We start from the raw sequence: 19,399 nt of genomic DNA on the forward strand, positions 1-19,399 counted from the left end.
ACACGCTTGGGCAAATAGTCAGTGCTTACTGAATTTGAGTAAACTCATGGGAGAGAGTGAAGGACAGGGAAGCTTAGTGTGCTGCAGTTCATGGGGTCGCAAAGAGTCAGACACGACTTGGCGAACAACAACAATGAAGACTGGAGTGTGGGTTTCTTCTCGACTGCGGTACCTACTGACCAGACCCACAGTGCCCACTGAGGGTAGGGACTCTGTACCTGTTGGGTGAAATGAATGAATGAATGGGCAGATGGATGAACAAGGTGATTTAACAGCTTGCTTTGAGCCAATACAGATATACCAAGCAGGGCCTCACCTCCAAAATTTGGGGAAACTACAAATTCTGGAAGGCAGAAAAGGGGAGATGGGGAAACAGAGGAGGGAGAAGTGAGGAGTGATGGGGTTGAGGCCAAAAGCTGTTTGAGAGGGTAAGCAGGGTCCCGGGGAATGGAGAGACTCACTTTAATCCAAGCCAAGGAAATCTGAGGCAAGCTTTCAAAGAGAGGGAAAATCCACATGCTGCTCCCACCTCCACCCCACCCCCTGGAAAACTGGCCTGAGCTTTCTGAAGACTTAACACTCTGGGACACAGGTAGAAAAGTTAAGAAAATGTTCTCTAGGCATTTCAGAGCACAGAAGACAGGCAGTGGCCCGCAGGTTAGGGGCCAGACAGATGGACACACAGACAGACACTCTGTCTTCCTGGCTGCCCCCCCACCCCCACAGCAGACGCAAGCCCCCTGCTCACTCTCTCTGGCATCTGCCTCTTAGGGTGTTGCCTCTTTGGGCTGCCCGGGCGGGCGTGAGCTGGGAGCAGGTATCCGGATGAGAAACCACTCGGCAGGCGGGCCTCTGGGTGATGTCATCCTACAGAGGCCGCTCTGGATCGCCTCCCAGCCCAGGCCTGGAAAATCGGGGGCTGAGGGAGTCAGCCCGAGGGAGGGGGAGATGCAGTGGAGGGAGCCTCCTGTCTTCAGATAGGAAGAGTTTGGCGGAGGCATGGAGAAGGGGAGTACTCCTTTTAGAGAGAAGAGCCCCTCCCGGATTGGAAGGGGACTTTTCGCCAGCGTCTCCTCCTCCATCTCATTTTCGTGCCTTTCTCAGAGCCCCTGGCTGGATCTGCTGAGGCTCTGGCAGTTCCCCAGAGCCTTGCCCCACGCCTGCCTCACACCTGCATTCCTCCTGCTACCACCTGGAGGGACCCCTGGCTCCTGCCTGATCTGGCTGCCGACTTTAAGGCTTCTACACGAGGCTTTTGCCAAATCAAGTCCACTGCTCCCACACCTTCAGTGGGTCCCTGCTGATGAAAGACGAAACGCTGCATTCAAGCTCAGTCTTTCTTGACAACCTGAGTTCCCCAAGTTCCCTGACACACAACTCCTCTGACCCAGGCAACATTCAACACAGCACACTGTTCTAGGCAGGTTCTTATACCCAAGCCTCTGCTCCAACTATGCCCCTTGCCTGGAATGCCTTCCCCTTTACCACCTCCAATTCTACCTGCCCCTCCAGCAGCCCCCCAGTCACTCAGCCATAGTGCTTGCACTGGATTTTCTTGTGGGGCACTGCTCCCCAACTAGACCATGTGGTTTAGACAAGAGTCGCCCTGATGAGGGCAGACAGACACCCCAGGATTGGGGCCATGGGACACGGCACTGGACACAGTAATGGTCTGAGAGCCTGATGCAGAAGCATCCACCTGGAGTCTGAGGGTCTGAGGTCTGGTCCTGATTTGTCCTTATTATTAACAGCTCTGTGACCCTGCAGAGGACACTTAACCTCTCTGAGCTTTACCTTCCTCAACCATAAACAGGAACAACAGTACCTACTCTGTGGGGTTGTTCTGAGCATGGTATGAAGTGACAGGGTTAATACCCTATGTAAACTGTAGACGGTGTTTATAAAGCAAACAGGAAGTGGGAGATTTGGGGAGGAAGGGAAGGGCTTAGGTTCCTCTGAAGCCTTGAAACCAGCAGGTAGGTTAGGGCAAGGGCCATGGGCGCCAGGAGAAGTGGCCACGGCTCTGTCCTTTCTCAGACCTCATCTCCTGGCAGGCAGTGGGCATTTGCCAGCTGGGCCCACTCATGGGTGGGTGCCCGCCTAAGCAGCACAAGGCCTCTTATCTACAAGGGTCCCCAGCATCAGCCCCTTACCTCTGAATTTCCTGTCTCATTGAGCTTGCCAACATTCCAGATGGGGAAACCAAGGCCAGCCCAGAGAGACCTGGCGACTAGCCCAAGACTCCAGCCCTGGACCCCCAGTCTGGCTGGTTTCTCCTGGCCCATGTGACCTCCCCTCATCCTCTCTCTCCAAACAGCTGGGCTCATCCTGAGAAGCCAAGTCCTACAGTGGCCCCACCCCCCGCTCCCCACGCTATCCATGACCCCCCAAACCCCGGGCATCCCACCAAGGTCCCTTCAGTCCCTCACAACGGATTCCTCCCAGGCCGGCCTCCGCCTGCTGGCCTCTCCATAGGCCCTTGGGCAGCCAGGCTATACGTTTGGTGAATAAAATGTATTGCTGTGGGCCAAGTGGGCTCTGGCTCACTGGCTCAGGAGAGGGGAAAAAGGGCCGGGAGCCCAGTGATTAGCTCAGGCCGAGGCCCTTGTCACAGGCAACACCAGAAGAATGGCTGTAAGGGGCCTGGGACAGGCAAGGGGTCCTCTACCTGCTGCCTCCTCCGTCTCCCACCCCCACCAGGATGTTCACTTCCTCTTCCCAGCCTACAGCTGAGTGAGGATGGGGCTGACCCAACCCCTTCCCTCTGACCTCTGACCTTTCTGTTTTGGGCCCCAAACCCGAGCCTCACCTGTGCTCTCAGGTTTGGGCTTGGAAGGAGGGCCAGGTGGCACTCAGAAATGGGGAGGCTTCTAGAAGACCTTTCTGGAAATCCCCATCCCCACCTGACACCACCCCCATCTCACAGCTGAGAACACTGCTCTCTAGGGCGTCCAGTAAGACAAAGGCAAAAAGCAAGCCTCTGACCCTGGGCCTGGCCTCACCTGGATACAAGGCACAAGCCCAAGTCTCTGAGGGCCATCGGTGGCCAGGCAGCCCCAGGTTTGGAAGGTCCCCAAGACCAGAGGCAGGTCCAAACTCTGGATCCCTGAAGCACAGGGGCTGTGACTTCATCACAGTTACAGGACTCACCACCCCCCTCACCGGCCACTGTCTCAGCTGGGGTGTGGGGACTCCAGCTCTCTGCCTGGGGTTAACAGCCTGGCGGGAGGCTCATCACCTTCAGCTGGCCCACCTCACACGGGTGGATGGGGATGGCAGTCTCAGCTCCGCCTGGATACTTTCTGTGTGCCAGCTCTGGGGAGATGCTGCTGAATCCACTTAGGGCGGCTGGAGAGGTTACGTAACCCGAGACCCGGACGCGGCAGAGCCGGGATGTAAACCCACACATTCCAGGTCCAGGGAGCATCTGCTTCCACACTGTGCTGTGTGGTCATTGCCCCTCAAAGGGCTCCAAGTGGATCTGGGACCTAAAAAATGGGTCGACGGGAAGGCAGAGGGGAAGGCCAGCGGAAAGGACAAGAGCGGGCTGAGGAGACGCCAGCATGCTGACAAAGAGCTGCTACACATCACAGGGAAGCAGGCAGAACGTGGCCGGCGGGCACCGGCTCCCACGCCCACACGCGGGGACACACATGTTCACATGCATGCGCTCACATGTACACCAGGCGGTACCTGTCACGTCCTTCTTGGGAGACTCAGCCCAGCCGGAGAGCCACACTTCCGAGTCCCCCCGAGAGCAAGTGGCAGCAGGAAAGGGGAGAATCAGAGGAGGAGAGAGAACCGTTAGGCAGGCAGGAGGTCCACCGGCGAGTGGCTGCAGGCGCCGCATTGGGCCGGCGGCGGAAGGCGGGGGAGGGGAGGGGAGTGATTTCCTGGCCCTGGGACGGCTGCTGGGCGTGGGCCGGAGTGATTACAGAGGCGCTGGGACGCTGCCGGCCAGGACGGGGATAATGAGGTGTCTGCAAAACGCAGGAATCCTCTGGAGCACAGAGAATCCTCCACAATCCCGGCCTGGAATAGGGCCCGTGGGTTATCACTGCCCTGGAGAAGGCAGCCTGGACCTTCCTCTCTGGCCACGTGGGTGGCTGGCCCCACAGGGCCTGGTGGCTCCAGGGATCCTCACCAGGCCAGCAGGCTCAGCAGGCTGGGCCTGGAGCTTTAGCCATCAGGGCTGGAGAGCCCAAGGCCAGCCTCCAGCCTCTGGGCACTGCACCACTTGGGCCTCCATGTCTTGTCCAGCCCTTGCCCAAGCCCTGGTGGCTTAGATGGTAAAGAATTTGCCCACAATGCAGGAGACCCGGGTTCAATCCCTGGGCAGGAAGATCCCTTGGAGTAGAAAATGGCAACCCACTCCAGTATGCTTGCCTGGAGAATTCTATGGACAGAGGAGCCTGGTGGGCTACAGTCCATGGGGCCGAAAAGAGTCGGACAAGACTGAGCGACTTCACTTTCTTTCACTTTAGAAGACAGGCCCTGGCAGAATGGAAGGAAGCTTCATTTTAAAAAGTCCCAACTGCCCCACCCCCCCAACTCCAACCCAGAAGAATGGGGACCTTTAGAGACCAGAAAAAATGAGGGCTCTTGTCCAGGCTCAGACAGTCATGTGGGATCTGGGCCTCAGTTTCCTCATCTGTCAGATGAGGTTAAAAGTCATCCTCCTACCAAGAGGAACAAAATCAAAGCATCTAAAATAACTTAAGATCATGAGATGTGAAATAGTAACATTATGAGACAAAAAGCTCCTAGCCTAATCAATGGTGTGAACATTTCTAGACTATCAGAGGGTCAGCGCATAAAGCTGACAGTTTACCTATAGGGTACAGTGGCTTGTTTACACCCGAGAGTCCTTGAGCTGGGTAGGCCTCATTTTACACGGGTGGAATCTGAGCTCAGACAGGGGAAGGAACTGGCCTAAGTTCCACTGAGGCCACAGTAGTACAGCAGAAATGGAACCAAGTCTGGGACACCCCAGCTGCTGCGTCCTCTGCTGAACTGCTCACTGCTTCCAAGCAAGAACAGCATTGGACGAAGTGGCTGCAGTGGGAAGGAAATGTGGAGATACAAGTCTGAGAGGCAAAGCCTTGGACTGCTTGCCCAGCGCCAGCCAGGAGAGCAACCTGACAGATGGAAGTAAGTCATCGCAGCAGTGACATGGATCAGCACTGACTGTACACCAGGCATTGTGCTGAGCACTTTACATATAGTAACTCATTTTTTTTTCACACTAAACCTACAACAATAAGGAATTCCCTCTATTGTGCAAATGAAGAAAATGAACCAGAGAGGTTAAGTAACTTGGCCCAAGGTCACACAGCTAGTAGTGTCTATCTCTTGTGGGGAAACAGGTTCAGGCTTCAGTTTGTAGCTATTCACCATTTAAAGCCCCTGACTTTCCCTCGCTCAACAAGCCACCTTCCAATTGCAGGTGGGCTCCCCATGTAGACCTAGGAGCCTGGCCCTTCCAGAGCTCACTGTAAAACCAACAAAGTGGGACTCTACTGGGGCGGTCTCTGGAGTCTGTCTGAATTTAAATCTAGGCTCTGCCCCTTTGATAGAGTTACTTAAGCTCTCTGAACCTCTTCCCTGGGCATATCCCATGAGCTTGGTTCGGTCAGTTTTGGGGGAGCAGGAAAGTCAGACTCCTGGAGCTATGAGGATGAGAACCAGATGGCAATAAGATACTAGATGCATCAACAAGATGCTTGCACCCAGAGTTGCCTACCAAAGAGCCCGGGTCAGCTGGAACTGGGGGGAGCGGACGCTGGGGGACTACACCCACAGACAAGCATCCTGCGGCCAGAGTCTCTTACTGGGCCTAGCAGTCAGAAGCTTCCCGGGATAGCAGGAACCCGGCTGGCCCAGGTTTCACACTCTGGTAGGGCCATGACAAGACAGATACACTCCAAGGCTCGAGGCTTTCAACTGCTGTAGCTGAGTGGGTCCGAGTTCAGAACGTGGGGCTTCATTGTCTGGAGCCAGATCTTGCTGGGCTATGACTTCTTGCCGCTGTGCCCCAGATAAGGCTCAGTGGGCTGCCACCCAGTAAGGCTACCCTCACCCCCTTGGGGCAAGCCTAGTTCCAGGCCCTTCCCAGTGCCATCCAGCCCCACTCAGCCCTGGGGGAGCCAGCTAACAGGTTGCCCACACCTCTCTCCATGATGCTCTGCTGGCTTCACTACTTTGTGCACTTTCCTTCAGGTTCTTCAGAAGGAAATGTTTGGGAAGTGCTAATGTCTGTCAGTGAGCCGAGGTAAATCATTTGGCCTGAGCCTGGTGAACCCAGGAAGACGTGTTCTGCTAAAACAGGTGGTCGACAGACTTTCTGCAAAGGGCCAGAGAGTCAGTATTTGAGGCTTTGTGGGCCACGTGGTCTCTGTTGAGACGACTCACCTCTGATGTTACAATCTGTAGAGGAAAGAGTGAGCCGTGTGCCAATAAAGCTTTATTTACAAAACCACATGGTGAGCGGGGCTTTGTCTGTGGGCAGTGATTTGTCAACCCCTACGCTAGGAGATGAGGTTGTCAGAGAAGGAGAGCTGTTCCAAACCTCCAGGAGACAGAAGGGGGTGCTGCTGTGGACTAAAAACTCACAAGAGCTTTGCCGCTTGGTTGATCTTTTTTCAATCGTCATCTTGAAGGGTCCGATGCCCTTCTAGGCCTCTGGGGCATGGGCATCTGGAACCAGTAGACAGGAAGAGGTCCCTCGGCCTCTGGAAACGGAGCCCCCACGCCTAAATGTGGAACAACCTGAGCTCATGCCCACCCCCCTCCCCCCTCAATAAGCAGGCCTTTCCTCTTTCCAAAGGAAAATGGGAAGCGGACCAGAAACGAGCCTGTCTTTAAAAAAAAAAAAAAAAGTCTTTTAAAAACGTGATTTATTTCCCAGTCCCTGAGATCCACAGAATTAATCCAGTTCCGTGGCTCCCACCCCAAATCCCACCCGCCTTTGCAGTGCCTTCTCTCCAGCCCACCAGAGCAAGTCCTCTCCCAGGGCGGGAAGGACGGCCCCACCTCCCACCTCATTACAATGAACAGAGGAGGAGAGGCCCCTGGCTCACAAACCCTGGCCCCCCAGCCAGGAGGTAGACATGGCTGCTGGCTCAAGGCTGGGATAATGGCGAGATGAAGGGACAGGGTGAAGGAGCAAGAGGCAGGCGCAGCCAAATGAGCAGCTGTGAGTGACACGAACCAACTGCTTCCTGTCCTCCCTGCTGTCTCTACCCCCCATCTCTGGTGACAGACCAAGGGCCCTAAGAGCGGAGTCACGGGGCCTGGTGGAAAGCACGGGGCATGTAACTGGGAATCTGCACAGCTGGTTTTGCTAGCTGTGTGACCTTGGGCAAGTGGCCTGACTTCTCTGAGCTAACCTGTAAAATCAGGCATTTGGGGCCCACCGATCTCCAAGATACTGGTTTCATGTTCTAAGCTCTTCCAGTAGAAACCTGCTAGTCTCCATGACACAAGCGCACCACAGCTGAAACAAATCTTTCCAGAGAACCAGACTGCCTTTCCTGGGAAAACCACTTGAACACATGCTCAATATATGAAACTCAAATGAAGTAGGCCAACAGTTCAGGAGGCACATAAGACAAAGAGGAACTGGAGCAAGAGTTTTTTAAAAAATCTTGGTTCTTGTGCTTTCTCTGCCACTTTAGCTCACTGATTCTGGGCATTTAGCAAATCTCCAAGCCCCCTTTCCTTCTGTGAAATGGTGATAAAAATATCTACTTCATCTTTTTTTTCCAGGGTTGCTTTAAGAGCAAAGTGGCCTAGTGCCCGTGAAAGGTTTCAGAGCAGGAGGAATTAGGCCTCTGGATATAGAACGGGAGTGGGTGACAGGGACAAAGCGGGTGATGAAAGCAGTGTGTGCCTGAGAGACAGGAAACATGGAGACAGGGTCCCTCCTGAGGTTACCCCACAGGAGGTGGGATCCCTGCTACAGTCATTCCTCCTGGCTTACTGGCAGCAAGAATCCAGGCCCAGAGGAAATCAGGGGTCAGCAAGTCCTGACACTTAGGTGCTGAACCTGACTTGGGTCAAGTCCAGGTGGTTATGAGAAGTCAAAGAACAATACCACAGGGGCCCCCAACTTTAAGGATGTTCCCCTCAAACACAGATATACACCCATGGACTACATTTTAAACACCTGGGTAGACTTCAGTTAGGAGAGGGACTCCTATTGGTTTGTAATCAGGTTTCTTTTAATGTTGAGTAACTCCAGAGCAGGGAGATTTGGGTTCAATTTAACCAAATCTAGTCTCCAACCATGCTTCCAGGAATTCTCCCCTGGTGTAGAGCAAGTTCCACCCATCCAAACTAATAAATCCAGAGTGGGCTGTGAGCCCAGGTGGGAGAGACAGAACGGCCAACAGCATAAACTCCTTGGAGAATGAAAGCAGACCAAGGGTTCAGGGGGACCAGGGCAGGGTCACCCGCCTTATCGGCTTACATGGCCCCCGCCCTGGGCTCCTGGGATGGGAGGAGGAGCTGGACCCCTGCCAGGAGTGAGTACTCCACTGTCTTCTCTATGTCCTTCCATTCTTCAGTATCTCAGCGTACTTGAACACTCAAGACCTCTCTCTTCGGGAATTCTATTGTTCTTACCTTACTGCAACCCCGAATGGATTTCTAAATATCTGTAGTATTCGAGTCTTTTCTCTGCTTTCGTATAAGGGAACTATACATAGGGCTAGATTTCTAAAGTTTCCTATGGACGCCACGTGCTTCTTTTCCCTTTTTGACTAGGCCACCAGGGAACTCAGCCACTGCTTTCAGGCCATCAACTAATTGCCCTGAGTCGCTCAGTCAGGTCCGACTCTTTATGACCCTTAGGACGGTAGCCCACCAGGCTCCTCTGTCCGTGGGATTTCCCAGGCAAGAATACTGGAGTGGGTTGCCATTTCCTCCTCCAGGGGATCTTCCTGACCCAGGGATTGAACCCGGGTCCCCTGTATCTCCTGTATTGCAGGCAGACTCTTTACTCTCTGAGCCATACTAGCCCTGTAATTTAACAGTAGAAGGAGAAGGAACTACTTTTTCACTAGGAGACCATATATCCCTGTGGCAGGCAGTGTCCTGTCGTGGGCATGAAGTAACTCAAATGTTTACCAGAGCCCTCCAGGGCTAACGGGCCTTCACAAAGAAACAGCAGCTTGACCTACATGATATATGGGGCCTGAAATAGGTCATCATGCTCAGAGCAGCGGAAACAGGCACGACAGTGTAAGTGGCATGAATGGCATCTGGAAAAAGCATGGCATGAATTAAGATGGCCAAGACAGAGAACAAGTAATAGCTCAAACATGACTTCCAGTCCAAAGTCACAAAGGTACAAGTTGGGGACAGTTTTGTGTAAGGTGTGTGAGCTGCTGCCTACAGGGGGTACCTTTCTGCAGCTTGTTCCAGGGTGAGCAGCAGCCTCCAGCTCGTCGTCAGTGCTTAACGGTATGAAAATATCACACCCTTGCACTGGAGGGGTAAGGGATCAGTGCTGCTACAGGGACGCCCAGCCCCTTGGCTGTGCCTCTGATGCTTGCAACCTCTGAGGCCGGGCTGGCTTCAGGGCGGTATGACGTGCGACCTGCCCTGTGCTTGGTTTAACACTCTTCTCTCCCCACTTTGAGATGTTTAATAATTTACGAACAAGAGGCCCCATAAATTATGTAGCTGGTCCTGCCCAAGGTCTGAGGGTTCTGAGCCAAAGAATTCTCAAGTAAACAAACAAGGCTGGAAGGAGCATGTAGGGACTTAGGACCAGAGAGGAGAAGAGTGCCTAACATCACACAGCAAGTGAGTGGCAGGGCTGAGGCTAGAACAAGCATACTACTTCCCACTTCTTTAACATGCAAGCTAGGTAACAGGCTGACCATTTGACGGGCACCATCTAGTTTAATCCTGTACTTCACAATCTGTACTTCACAGACACAGAAAGTGAGGCTCAAGAAAGTTAAGGTTTTTCCAAGGCCCCACAGCAAGGAAGTGATGGGTCGGACTGGAGCCCAGGCAAGCTGGCGGGAATGGGGAACAAAGGGGTCTAAAAATGGGGGACCTCATTCTCTGGTTCCCCCCTCCCCCCACCACCATGGCCATTGGCCAAGGGAGGCTCATTTATTTCTGTTGGGCTTCCCTTGGTAAACACAGCCATATCCCTCTCACTTTGCTCTCAGTAGGAAGGGGCCTGCCTCCTTCCCTGGGACCTGCCTTTCCCAGAATCCAGAGTCCATGTGGGGGCAGCCCAGCCTGGGGCAGGAATGCACTACTAACCCGCCGGCCACCGAGCCAGGCGGTCAGAGAACAGTCAGTCTCCCAGCTCAGGTGGGGAGTGGGGGTGGGGGGGTGCTGGAGCCACTCCAGAGCCCCTTGGGGACTAAGTCCAAGGACACCCACACAGAGGCCAAGGTTGGGGCCAGCAGAGAGAGCCCAGCCCAAGTGGGTGTGGGCAGAGAGGCCAAGACTGCCCCCCGGGAGCACTGCAGCTGCCCAGGGGGGCTGTCAGGCAGCCCTGCCTCCTCCTTCCACCCTGCTCTGAAGACCCTCAGCTTCCCGGTTCAAGACAGGTGTTGTGGTCATCAGCTGCGCTGTGGGCGGACAGAGGGGCGCTGTGTGGGGAGGTCTCCCACAGCTGTTGCCTGACCCCACGGCCGCCCCTTGGGGTGATGGCCTCCCCCTCAGCTCTCTGGCCCTTACCTCTCCCCACGCCAAGGCACTGGTGTGCAAGGAAGACACAAGCTCAATACTGTTCAGAGTTCCCGGATCCCAGCCACCCCCCACTCCCTGGGGTGGCCTGCCTTGGTGGTCCTCCCCCACTTACTAGGATATCCCCTCTCCAATTCTCCCACCCACCGGCTCCCCCGGCCAAAGCCGGTGAGAATGAGGCAGTAGCAACAGCAGAAACAGAGGGCCAGAGATGAAGTGAGCGGCTGCTGGGTCTCCAGGCCCCTGCCCAGCAGTCCAACTGGCTCAGTCTTCACAAGAGCCTGGAAAGATGGCATAGACAGCAAGGGACCCAGGACGGGCAACCCCATTTCAGGGCCACAAAAAAAATGCAATGCCTTTTCTTCTCCAGACTGGACTTCTGCCATCGGATTATCAATGAATCCACTGCCAACTATCTAATGAGTATTTACCATGTCACAGCTGAAGGCTCCTGGCTATGGCCCACTGACTCTCTGGCCTCAGGGATGGGGCACAGATATTTACAATCAAATACACTCTCCCAGGCGTTCCTGACTGCTTCAGGGGTCATGGAGGTTTGGGGGAGCCTATTTGGCTCCCTCAGCCACCTGCCTGGCACCACTGAGGCTGCCACTCAAGTGTATCATTATAGTCCCAGGCTGCCCAGACCCGACCATTGAACAGGCTAGAGCCGGACACCTCAGGCAGGGCCCCAGGAGGGGATTCATGGGTGGGGGGGCTGAGACCTGGAGGCCTTGCATCTGCTGGGCCCCACCTCTGGAGCAGGGCTCACAGTGACATCTGGCTGGACACTGTCAGGGGAGGCTGGGGTGGGATGAGAGAGCAGGGGCTGGGAGCTGAGTTCACTTGTGGGGTTGAGGATGACCCCCTTTTCAAGGTTTGCAGGCCGCCCTCATCTTGCCCTGGGCAGGGTCTCTGTGTGGTTCACTGACTGTGTCAACTGGCTCCAGAATGTCTGGATAGTGCGGTAGTCCTATCAAGCATCTGAAGAGCAGGTGATTCTTCAAAATTTGTTACGAGTCTCTCCAACCAGAGCTGAAGTTCCTTCGGGGTCTTAACCCTCTCAGCCTCCTCATGGTACACTGAACACAGCTGGTGGTTCACAGGAAGCCCCCAGAGGCTGATGGAAGGACACCTACTCAATGCCCTCAGTCCCCAAGGTTTTGTGGGGAAAGTGAGGTCTCGCTGACCCCGCCGACCCCGCTGACCCCGCCGACCCCACTGGGTCTTTTTGGCGCCCAGGGCCCTGCACTCCCTCTAGCCTAGGTTTTGGCTGGGGTGGCCCAAGACACATACAGGCATCCTCAGGCTGGGAAAGACCCTGAGCCTAGTTGGTGCCGGACAAGGTAACTCACGGGCAGGCCCCCCAAGCCCGGCAGAACATCCCTGGAAGCTGCAGGCTTCCAGCATCTGCTGTAAAGCCCTTCAAAGAGATTTTAAAAAATTATCCATGAGCAATATGGTCTATGGCAAGATGGATGTTGCAGGAAATGGGAGTCTGAGCAAAAACAACTGGCTTATCTATGATGTCTGGTGGGAGCAGGGCTCAGCAGAGCTCAGCACAGCCTCCCAGGGTGTGTGCCTGCAGCCTTAGGCCTCTCCTCACCCCCATCCCGCTCCTGCTCTGCGTGGGTCTGAACCAATCCCCCGAGCTTTCAGATGCCACGTAAACAGAGAAGGCTATGTGTGTGCACGCGAATGCATGCATGCTTTCTCCTTCTCTCTCTCTCTCACACACACACACACACACACACACATAGTTTGGGAAATCCCCACATCTGGCTCTCACGTGATTGAGCTATGCCCAGGAGGCCGCAGCTGGGAGGGCCTGGAGGACAGGGGACGGTCAGGAGTGTGCAAGCTCTCTGGGGGAGCATGAAGTTAACTCTTTGGCACCACAGCTCTGGGACTCCTGGGGAAAGCCAGGGAGGAGACCGGTGCTCAGAGAGTGTGGGAAGGTGGGGCCACTTCTCAGGGTCCCCCTGGTCTTCACTTGTGACTTGAAAGGGCTGCTCTTCGTTTGTCCCTGTCAACCCTGGTCAACCATCATCTGCGAGGGAGACCCATTAGATGAAGATTCCCTCCCCAACAGAGACCCGTCTGTCAGTCAGGGATTTAATGAGCCCTGCCTAGTGCTGGGCACCTGGCTGGGTGGGTCGTGGCCCTGGAATCATATGGAAACAGGGCATGTGGCCTCTAGGAGTCCACTGGAAGCCAGATTCTCCTAACAGGTCAGAGGGGCCTTTGATCTTTGGGGCAAGTTCTCTCCAACTCAGGCATGTATATTATTTTATAAATCAGAACTTTTTAAGCTTCAACAACTTTAGTGAATGAGTGACCATCTGCAGTGGTATCTCTGAAACGGCACCACCCAAAAGGTATCAGGGGACACGGAGGACGTGCCCCAATCCAGTGGAGAGGACGTGGCATGCTCACACAGCCAGTGCTGAGCCTGCCCAGATGCCTCTGCAGGCTGCTCTCCCCTCTCCTCCGGGCTGACCCATTGAAAACCTCAGGGAACCAGGGGTGGAAGGCCTCACTCGGCACTCCACCCCCAAGCAGATCTATGCCTCCCCAGGGGAGGCTCCCACCATCACTCCACCCCCCCACTGTAGCACTTGGACATCACACCATAACTGCTGTTTACTTTCCCACCTCCTTGACCCAACCAGGACACAGACCCCAGGATGCCCACCTCAATATCCCTGGGTTTGGACCACAGGGCCTGGCACAGAGGGGATACTGAGATGTTCACTGGGCCAAATCTACATGACAGCCACGGCCAGTGTCAGGGAATCAGCTCTAGGTCTGGCATGAACACCTAATCCTAGGGAGTCTGATACCAGCATCCATTGGGAAACTCACTTCTTATCAATCTAGCTAGCCCTTGAGGGTTCCCCCACCCCCACCTCTGGGAGAGCTGCCATGAGTGTCGGCGGAGCCCTGGGCTTAGAGCAGAGAGGGCAACCGAGGTCACTGAAGAAGTTGAGGAAGGGACCCTCTTACTCAGAACCCTGTGACCAAATGCAAGTGAGGAACTGACAGAGAGCTCTCAGAGCCACCGTGCTCCAGGCAGGGATGGTGTGTGGCCAGGCCATGAGGACCAAGAGGCAGATAAGGAGAAACTGCCTGACCCGGACAGATCCGGGATAAGGGATGTTAAAATCTGCCCTGTTTGCAAGGTCTCCCCAGGGGAGCTGATGCCAACAGAGACAGTCTTAATTTGGCTTCTTGTCACTAGCTGTCATCACAGCTTTGCAAGGACCTCACCCTCCTCCGGGAACAGTTATGTACCCAACCCTGACACATTGATCCAACACTCAGGGAGCCTAAGGTGGCCCAGGGCCAAGGGGGAGACCCTGGCTAACAGAAGAGGCAGACACCTGTGGGGGGCTTTTCCTACACCACTGTATCCACTAGCCAAATGCAACGCCAGGAGGAAGCATCTTGACGAGGATGAGCACGGGGAAGTGAAGCAAATTCTTGACATGGCTCAGTTTTCCTGGTACAAGAATCCAGTTCTAATGTTAACAAAATCCATCTTCTTACCAGCTGCTTGGGTCACATGTGTCGATGACAAGATCCAGGGGGCAAAGCAGAAAGAGTTGGGGAAAAACACTTTTTTTCCTCACAAAAGTCTAAGTTTCGCTGAAACGCTGGAAAATTTTTCTTTGCCGCCACATTTCAGAACTGACCAATTATAAAAATGTCACGAGCCAACTGAGTTACACACGCTACATTTCTGTTTCTAAACAAAGTAAAGTTCAGATCAAAAAAAGGTGCTAACACAATAAGTAACGCACATTTCCCCCGAATCTTTGTTTTTCCATTGGCTTTGTCGTTACTGGAAATGTTGCCTCTTTTGTCACATGTTTATAAACCAAAATGCCCAAGTGGGGATTTGCTGGACCACAATGCAGGCGTCTCTTCCCCTGAAGAAGAAAACCTTGTGGAAACAAAACTGTCCTCTTAACTGCCCCCACCCCTCACCCCGGGGACATGACCAAATCGCACCCTCCAGGAGCAGCCCCATTTAGTCAAGAGTCCACCCTGGGGGTCCAAGCCTTCTGCCCCCTCACTCTCTGCCTGCCCTGAATATGGCCATCCACCCTTATGGATGACCCATCCCAAACTGAGCCCAGCCTGATCTCAGGGTATACCTGGGGAGCCCATCAAAGCTGGCTGGTGTTTCTGGGCGCCATCTGGGTCTAGGAATCTGTGCTTCAACAAGCGGGCTCAGGACTCTCAGCACACCCCTGGGCCTTAGCACATGCTGTCCCCTTCCAGACCAACTTCCCATCACCCCAGCAGGACAGGTCAGCTGACAGGACTGAGGGGCAGAAAGAAGCCGAACAAGCAGGACGGAGGGGATCAAGGCTACCTACCCGCTAGCTGCCTCACTTCCCAGGTATGAGATGTGTACTCCCAGGATTCGGGGAGCCCTCCCCTCCCCCACCCCTGTTCCGAGTGTCCGGGCCAGTAGGGCAGTGGGACCACACCGCCTGTGGCCAGACACACACTTTCTCCATCACATTACTGCCACATAGGCTGGCGGTGGAACTGCCAAACCAATCAGCCTCCTTCATTCCCAATTAGTTGGCTTTGAACTCCAGGGGTGACATGAGGCTGGGGACCCAGAGCCACACAAATAAAAATTATTTAAAAACACCAGCCTGGGTGAGATGAGCCAGAAGGCAATGCCTTCACGAGACACGTTCACTCTTGGAACAGGCTGTCGGAGGGTGCCAGGAATGTCTTGGCCGTGTTCTCCAAGCAGCCTGGGCCTTTCTCCCTGAGGATGGATGGCTTGGGCAGAAAAGAAAGCTTTGGAAAAGGCTTGCTGATACACTCTCCCAGGTTTCCTTTCCAGACGTATCTCCTGCCCTCCCCCTCTTCCTAGCCCTTCATGTCTGCCAGGCTAGACAACCTCTTCTTCCCTCAAACACATCCCAGACTCAGAGTCCTTGCTCAGACCCAGCCCTTCTATCAGGAGTGTCTGCCCGCCTCTCTGCTCATGCCCACCCCTTCCATCCTCCAGCAAACATCCCCAGCTCCTCCCCTCTTGGCTGGTACCCCCTCCCCCGCCCCCGGCCCCTTCTATTTGACTCCCTCGCATCACAACCCATCATGGCCCTCATTCATCAATGAATCCCTGAGCACATCCTGCTTTCTCAGTTGAGCTGTGACCTCCATGAGGCCAGGAACCAGCAATCACTTAGAAGAAATGAAAGCCTCCAGGGGAGGACTGAAGGCTGCTGCCATCTGCCCCTCTGCGGCTGGTAAGCAGGGCGGCCCGGGGTCTGAGAGAGGCTGGCCCTACTCTGCGTTCTGGGGTGGGGTGGGGGGTGCATTCGTCCCAGAGGCACCAGAGGCTTTACAGACCTGCTTTCTCTGCTTCACCCTGGCCCTCCTTACACCCCTGCCTCATTGCAGGATTTGGTGGGAGTGCCATAAGCAGGAAGCCAGGTTCTGCCTGCCCCTCCCCTTGGGAAGGCAGCAGCCCCGCTCTTGGTCACTTCCTCTGTCAAAGGAGGGCAGACTACCTTTTTATAGTAGTCAGAACCTACAGGCAGGTTTTAAGCCAAATACACCTTATTAAAGACCAAATTCATACAAAGAGAAATGAAGGGACACTAGTCACAGCCTGCAAAGGGACCCTTTACCTCATGAAGAATTCCTTGTGCCCAATGGATCCCCTCTATAGACACCGCGGGGTAGGGGGGTGCTCTCTTGGGGCAGGCCCTCTCCCGGTCTGTGAGCTCCTGACAGAGGTCTCCAGAGCCCAGTCTTGCTCTCTGTGGATCCCTCGGGTCTCAGGAAGGAACAGACTTCAGTGGAAAGAGGCTTGAATCAGAAGAACGAGATTTGAATCCTGTCCACCTGGCCAGGTGACCTTGGTGACCTGGACCTACCTCTCCTGGTCTATATAAGGGGGATAAGACCACCCAGGTTATCGGGAGGCTGGCTAGCAACTATGAGTTGGTGCGCACACAGCCTTCCCACTCTGAGAGGAGTCTCTCCTGCAGGAGGTAAATGCCAAAGTCAGTAGTCCCTCCTGTTTAGGAGCTGCCTCCTACTCAGAAATGGCTTAACCCTTGGTGTCTCCTGCACCAGACACTTCCCATGTATTAACTCCTATTCAAGCCTCAGGCCACCTGCTGAAGTGGCCATTATACCCATTTCATAGATGAACAAACCGAGGCACAGGGAAGTTAAGGACTTGCCCAAGACCACATGGCTGGCAGAGCTGGGACACAAAACTAGGTGTTCCGGCTCCAGAGCCTGTCTTAACTCTACAGAATATCCTGAGACTAGGTTCTGTCTCCTATGAGGCCAGGCCCTCGGCTCACAGAATGAAAATTATGCTTCAAGTCAGGTCTTTTTTTACTCCTTTCTGAACCTATCAATAATTAAAAGAACAACACTGGCAGCTGCTATCATTGGGAGCATGCTATGTGCCACCCCCTGCTAATTCAATCCTTACCATTCATAGAGGCAGACACTATTTTTACCCCCGTTTTCCATATGGAGGCATGAGGTCAGAGGTCAAGCAGCTTGCCAGTCACAGAGCAAACATGTGGCAGAGTAGGAGCTCAGACCCTGTCTGACGCCAAAACAGGAACTCTGAACTCCAGGCGACACGCTTCTCTGTTGTCAGACTACAGTAATACTGATCTCATGAACTCCATCCAATGATGCAACCTGTATGGTACTAAAATGGAAGCTGGCTGAGCTTGCCAAGTTTCCAAGGAAAAGCATAAAGTAAACAGGATCTCACGAGGAGCATCAACACTGACCTAAAAGAACAAACTTGCAACACACTTGAGCAACCTCATTTGCATTTAAATGAGCAGTAGCTCATCACAGGACTCCTGGGTGGGATGCAGCCTCAGACACAACCCCAGGGCCAGGATGATCCCAGAGGATCCGTGGACACCTGCGCCCCCTGGTGGAACTTCCTAGCCACCGGAATTGGAGCCAAGCAACTTAGCAGAAGGGTGCGGGCCCCAGCCCATCTTTGCAGGTCTGAAGAGAATGCCCTGCTCTGGGTGGGTGGGTGGGGGCGGGGGTTTGGAGGATGAGGGGCTCCTGCAGCAGTGCTCACCTGGGGGAGGCCAATCACCAACTGGCCCATCCTACTGCTGGGCATGGCACAAAGCCCTCTAACTGCATCACGCCCTTGAACCTTCTGCACGTTCCTGCAGGTGGCTGCTACTCCATTTTCAAGGGCGTGCCCATCACTCGGGCTAGGCTATGATCCCCAGTTATCCAACCACACACTCATCCAGGAATGGCTCGGGAGGTATTATGCAGGGGTGATCAGGTTCAACATTAGCTGGCTTTCACCAATGTTACACTTGATACTCTGAGGGGCCCTGGGTCCCTCAGCTGAAATGCTTTAATGGGCAGAGCTGAGGTGTTACTGCAGAAGAAATTTCACCTGTGGACTGAATCCCCAGTCTGCTCTTGGGTTTCGGACTTGCCTGACCGGCCCACAATTGCGTAAGCCAGTTCCTTGCATGAAATGTAATATACAGTAGCTCCTATGGGTTTGGCTTCTCCAGTTGAATCCGGCCAATACAACAGAAGAGGTAAGGGCATGGAGCTTTGGTGAAGAGATCTGCCCAAGGTCACGGCCTGCGAGTGGGAACCCAGGCAACCTGGCATAAGCTACCCCCCAAGGCTCACGTCGTCCTCCATCACCGTCCTTGCCCCCTCATCGCTGGTCTCCTCCCCTGACCATCTCTACTCACTGGCCACAAAAAGCATTCCGAGAGCTAAGACAGATCATGTTCCTTCTCCGTAGAACCCCTCAGTGGCTCTTCAGCTCTCTCACCGTGAAGGCCGAAACCCTTAAGAGGTCTGACGTGGTCTGAGCTGCTGCCCCACCCCCACCACATATCTGCTCTCGCCCCTAACACCTTCACCTCCCCTCTACTCCCCTCCAGCCACAGACCTCCCAGCCGTGCCTTGAGCGGGCAGATCACCATGCTCCCGCCTCTGGGCCTTTGCACTGGTTGTGCCCTTGGTCTGGATGGCTCTTCCTCGGGTGACCACGCCACTTCCTTGCTTCCCTGTCCAACAGTACATTGTTGTCTGCACAGTTCATCACCCAGAGTGGACTGCAAACCCCTCGAGGTCAGAAAGGCACATTTCGGTCACCTCAACACTTTACCAGCATATAGCTGGTGCTCAATAAGGGCAGCTGCAGTAGCTGGTTTCCAAACAAGTTGCGCTGAGTCCTGCTCCCCCACCTGTGTGCAAGTACTGTGTCTTGACTTGGCAAAGCCCCAGCTCTCCGCCCCTAATCACCAAAACTCCTCCCCTTTCCAGACAATGTCCCTGACTTGAGGCCACGACTCTCCTTCCTGACCTCAGTGTCATTTATGCACCCAGGCCTTCTTCTTGAATGGTGCTGCCATTCAACCAGCACCGGGGGTTCCTGCTACCTGTGCGGGCTCTGCAGCAAGGTCTCTGCTTTCAAGGTGGTGGGACACAGATAACACAAGAAAACCCACAAGGTAACTAGAGTGCGGTCAGTGACATGCAGGGAAGAAGCAGGGTGATCTGAGGGTGGGGGGGGGCAGCTAGAGAGTGGAGCATGGGGCAGCTTCTCTGAGCAGAAATCTTAAGGAGCCAGCCATGTGCGAGAACAGGGAACAGCATTAAGGCCAGGGGGAAC

At 54.5% G+C, this 19,399-nt stretch overlaps 1 protein-coding gene across 4 annotated transcripts in view; it reads right to left on the bottom strand.

Moving 5' to 3' along the window:
• Positions 1–19,399, bottom strand: part of SH3PXD2A (SH3 and PX domains 2A) — a 243,640-nt gene that overhangs the window by 59,637 nt on the left and 164,604 nt on the right. For 2 of the 4 annotated variants that reach the window (XM_043924906.1, XM_043924908.1), the window contains exon 7: positions 3,694–3,738. The exons of the other annotated variants lie outside the window; for them this stretch is intronic. In XM_043924906.1, the coding sequence (XP_043780841.1) occupies positions 3,694–3,738 (45 nt within the window). The remainder of the gene's footprint in view (positions 1–3,693; positions 3,739–19,399) is intronic. 4 annotated transcript variants of the gene reach the window in all.

This window comes from Cervus elaphus, chromosome 15 (genome assembly GCF_910594005.1).
Source record: "Cervus elaphus chromosome 15, mCerEla1.1, whole genome shotgun sequence".
NCBI classification, from domain to species: domain Eukaryota; kingdom Metazoa; phylum Chordata; class Mammalia; order Artiodactyla; family Cervidae; genus Cervus; species Cervus elaphus.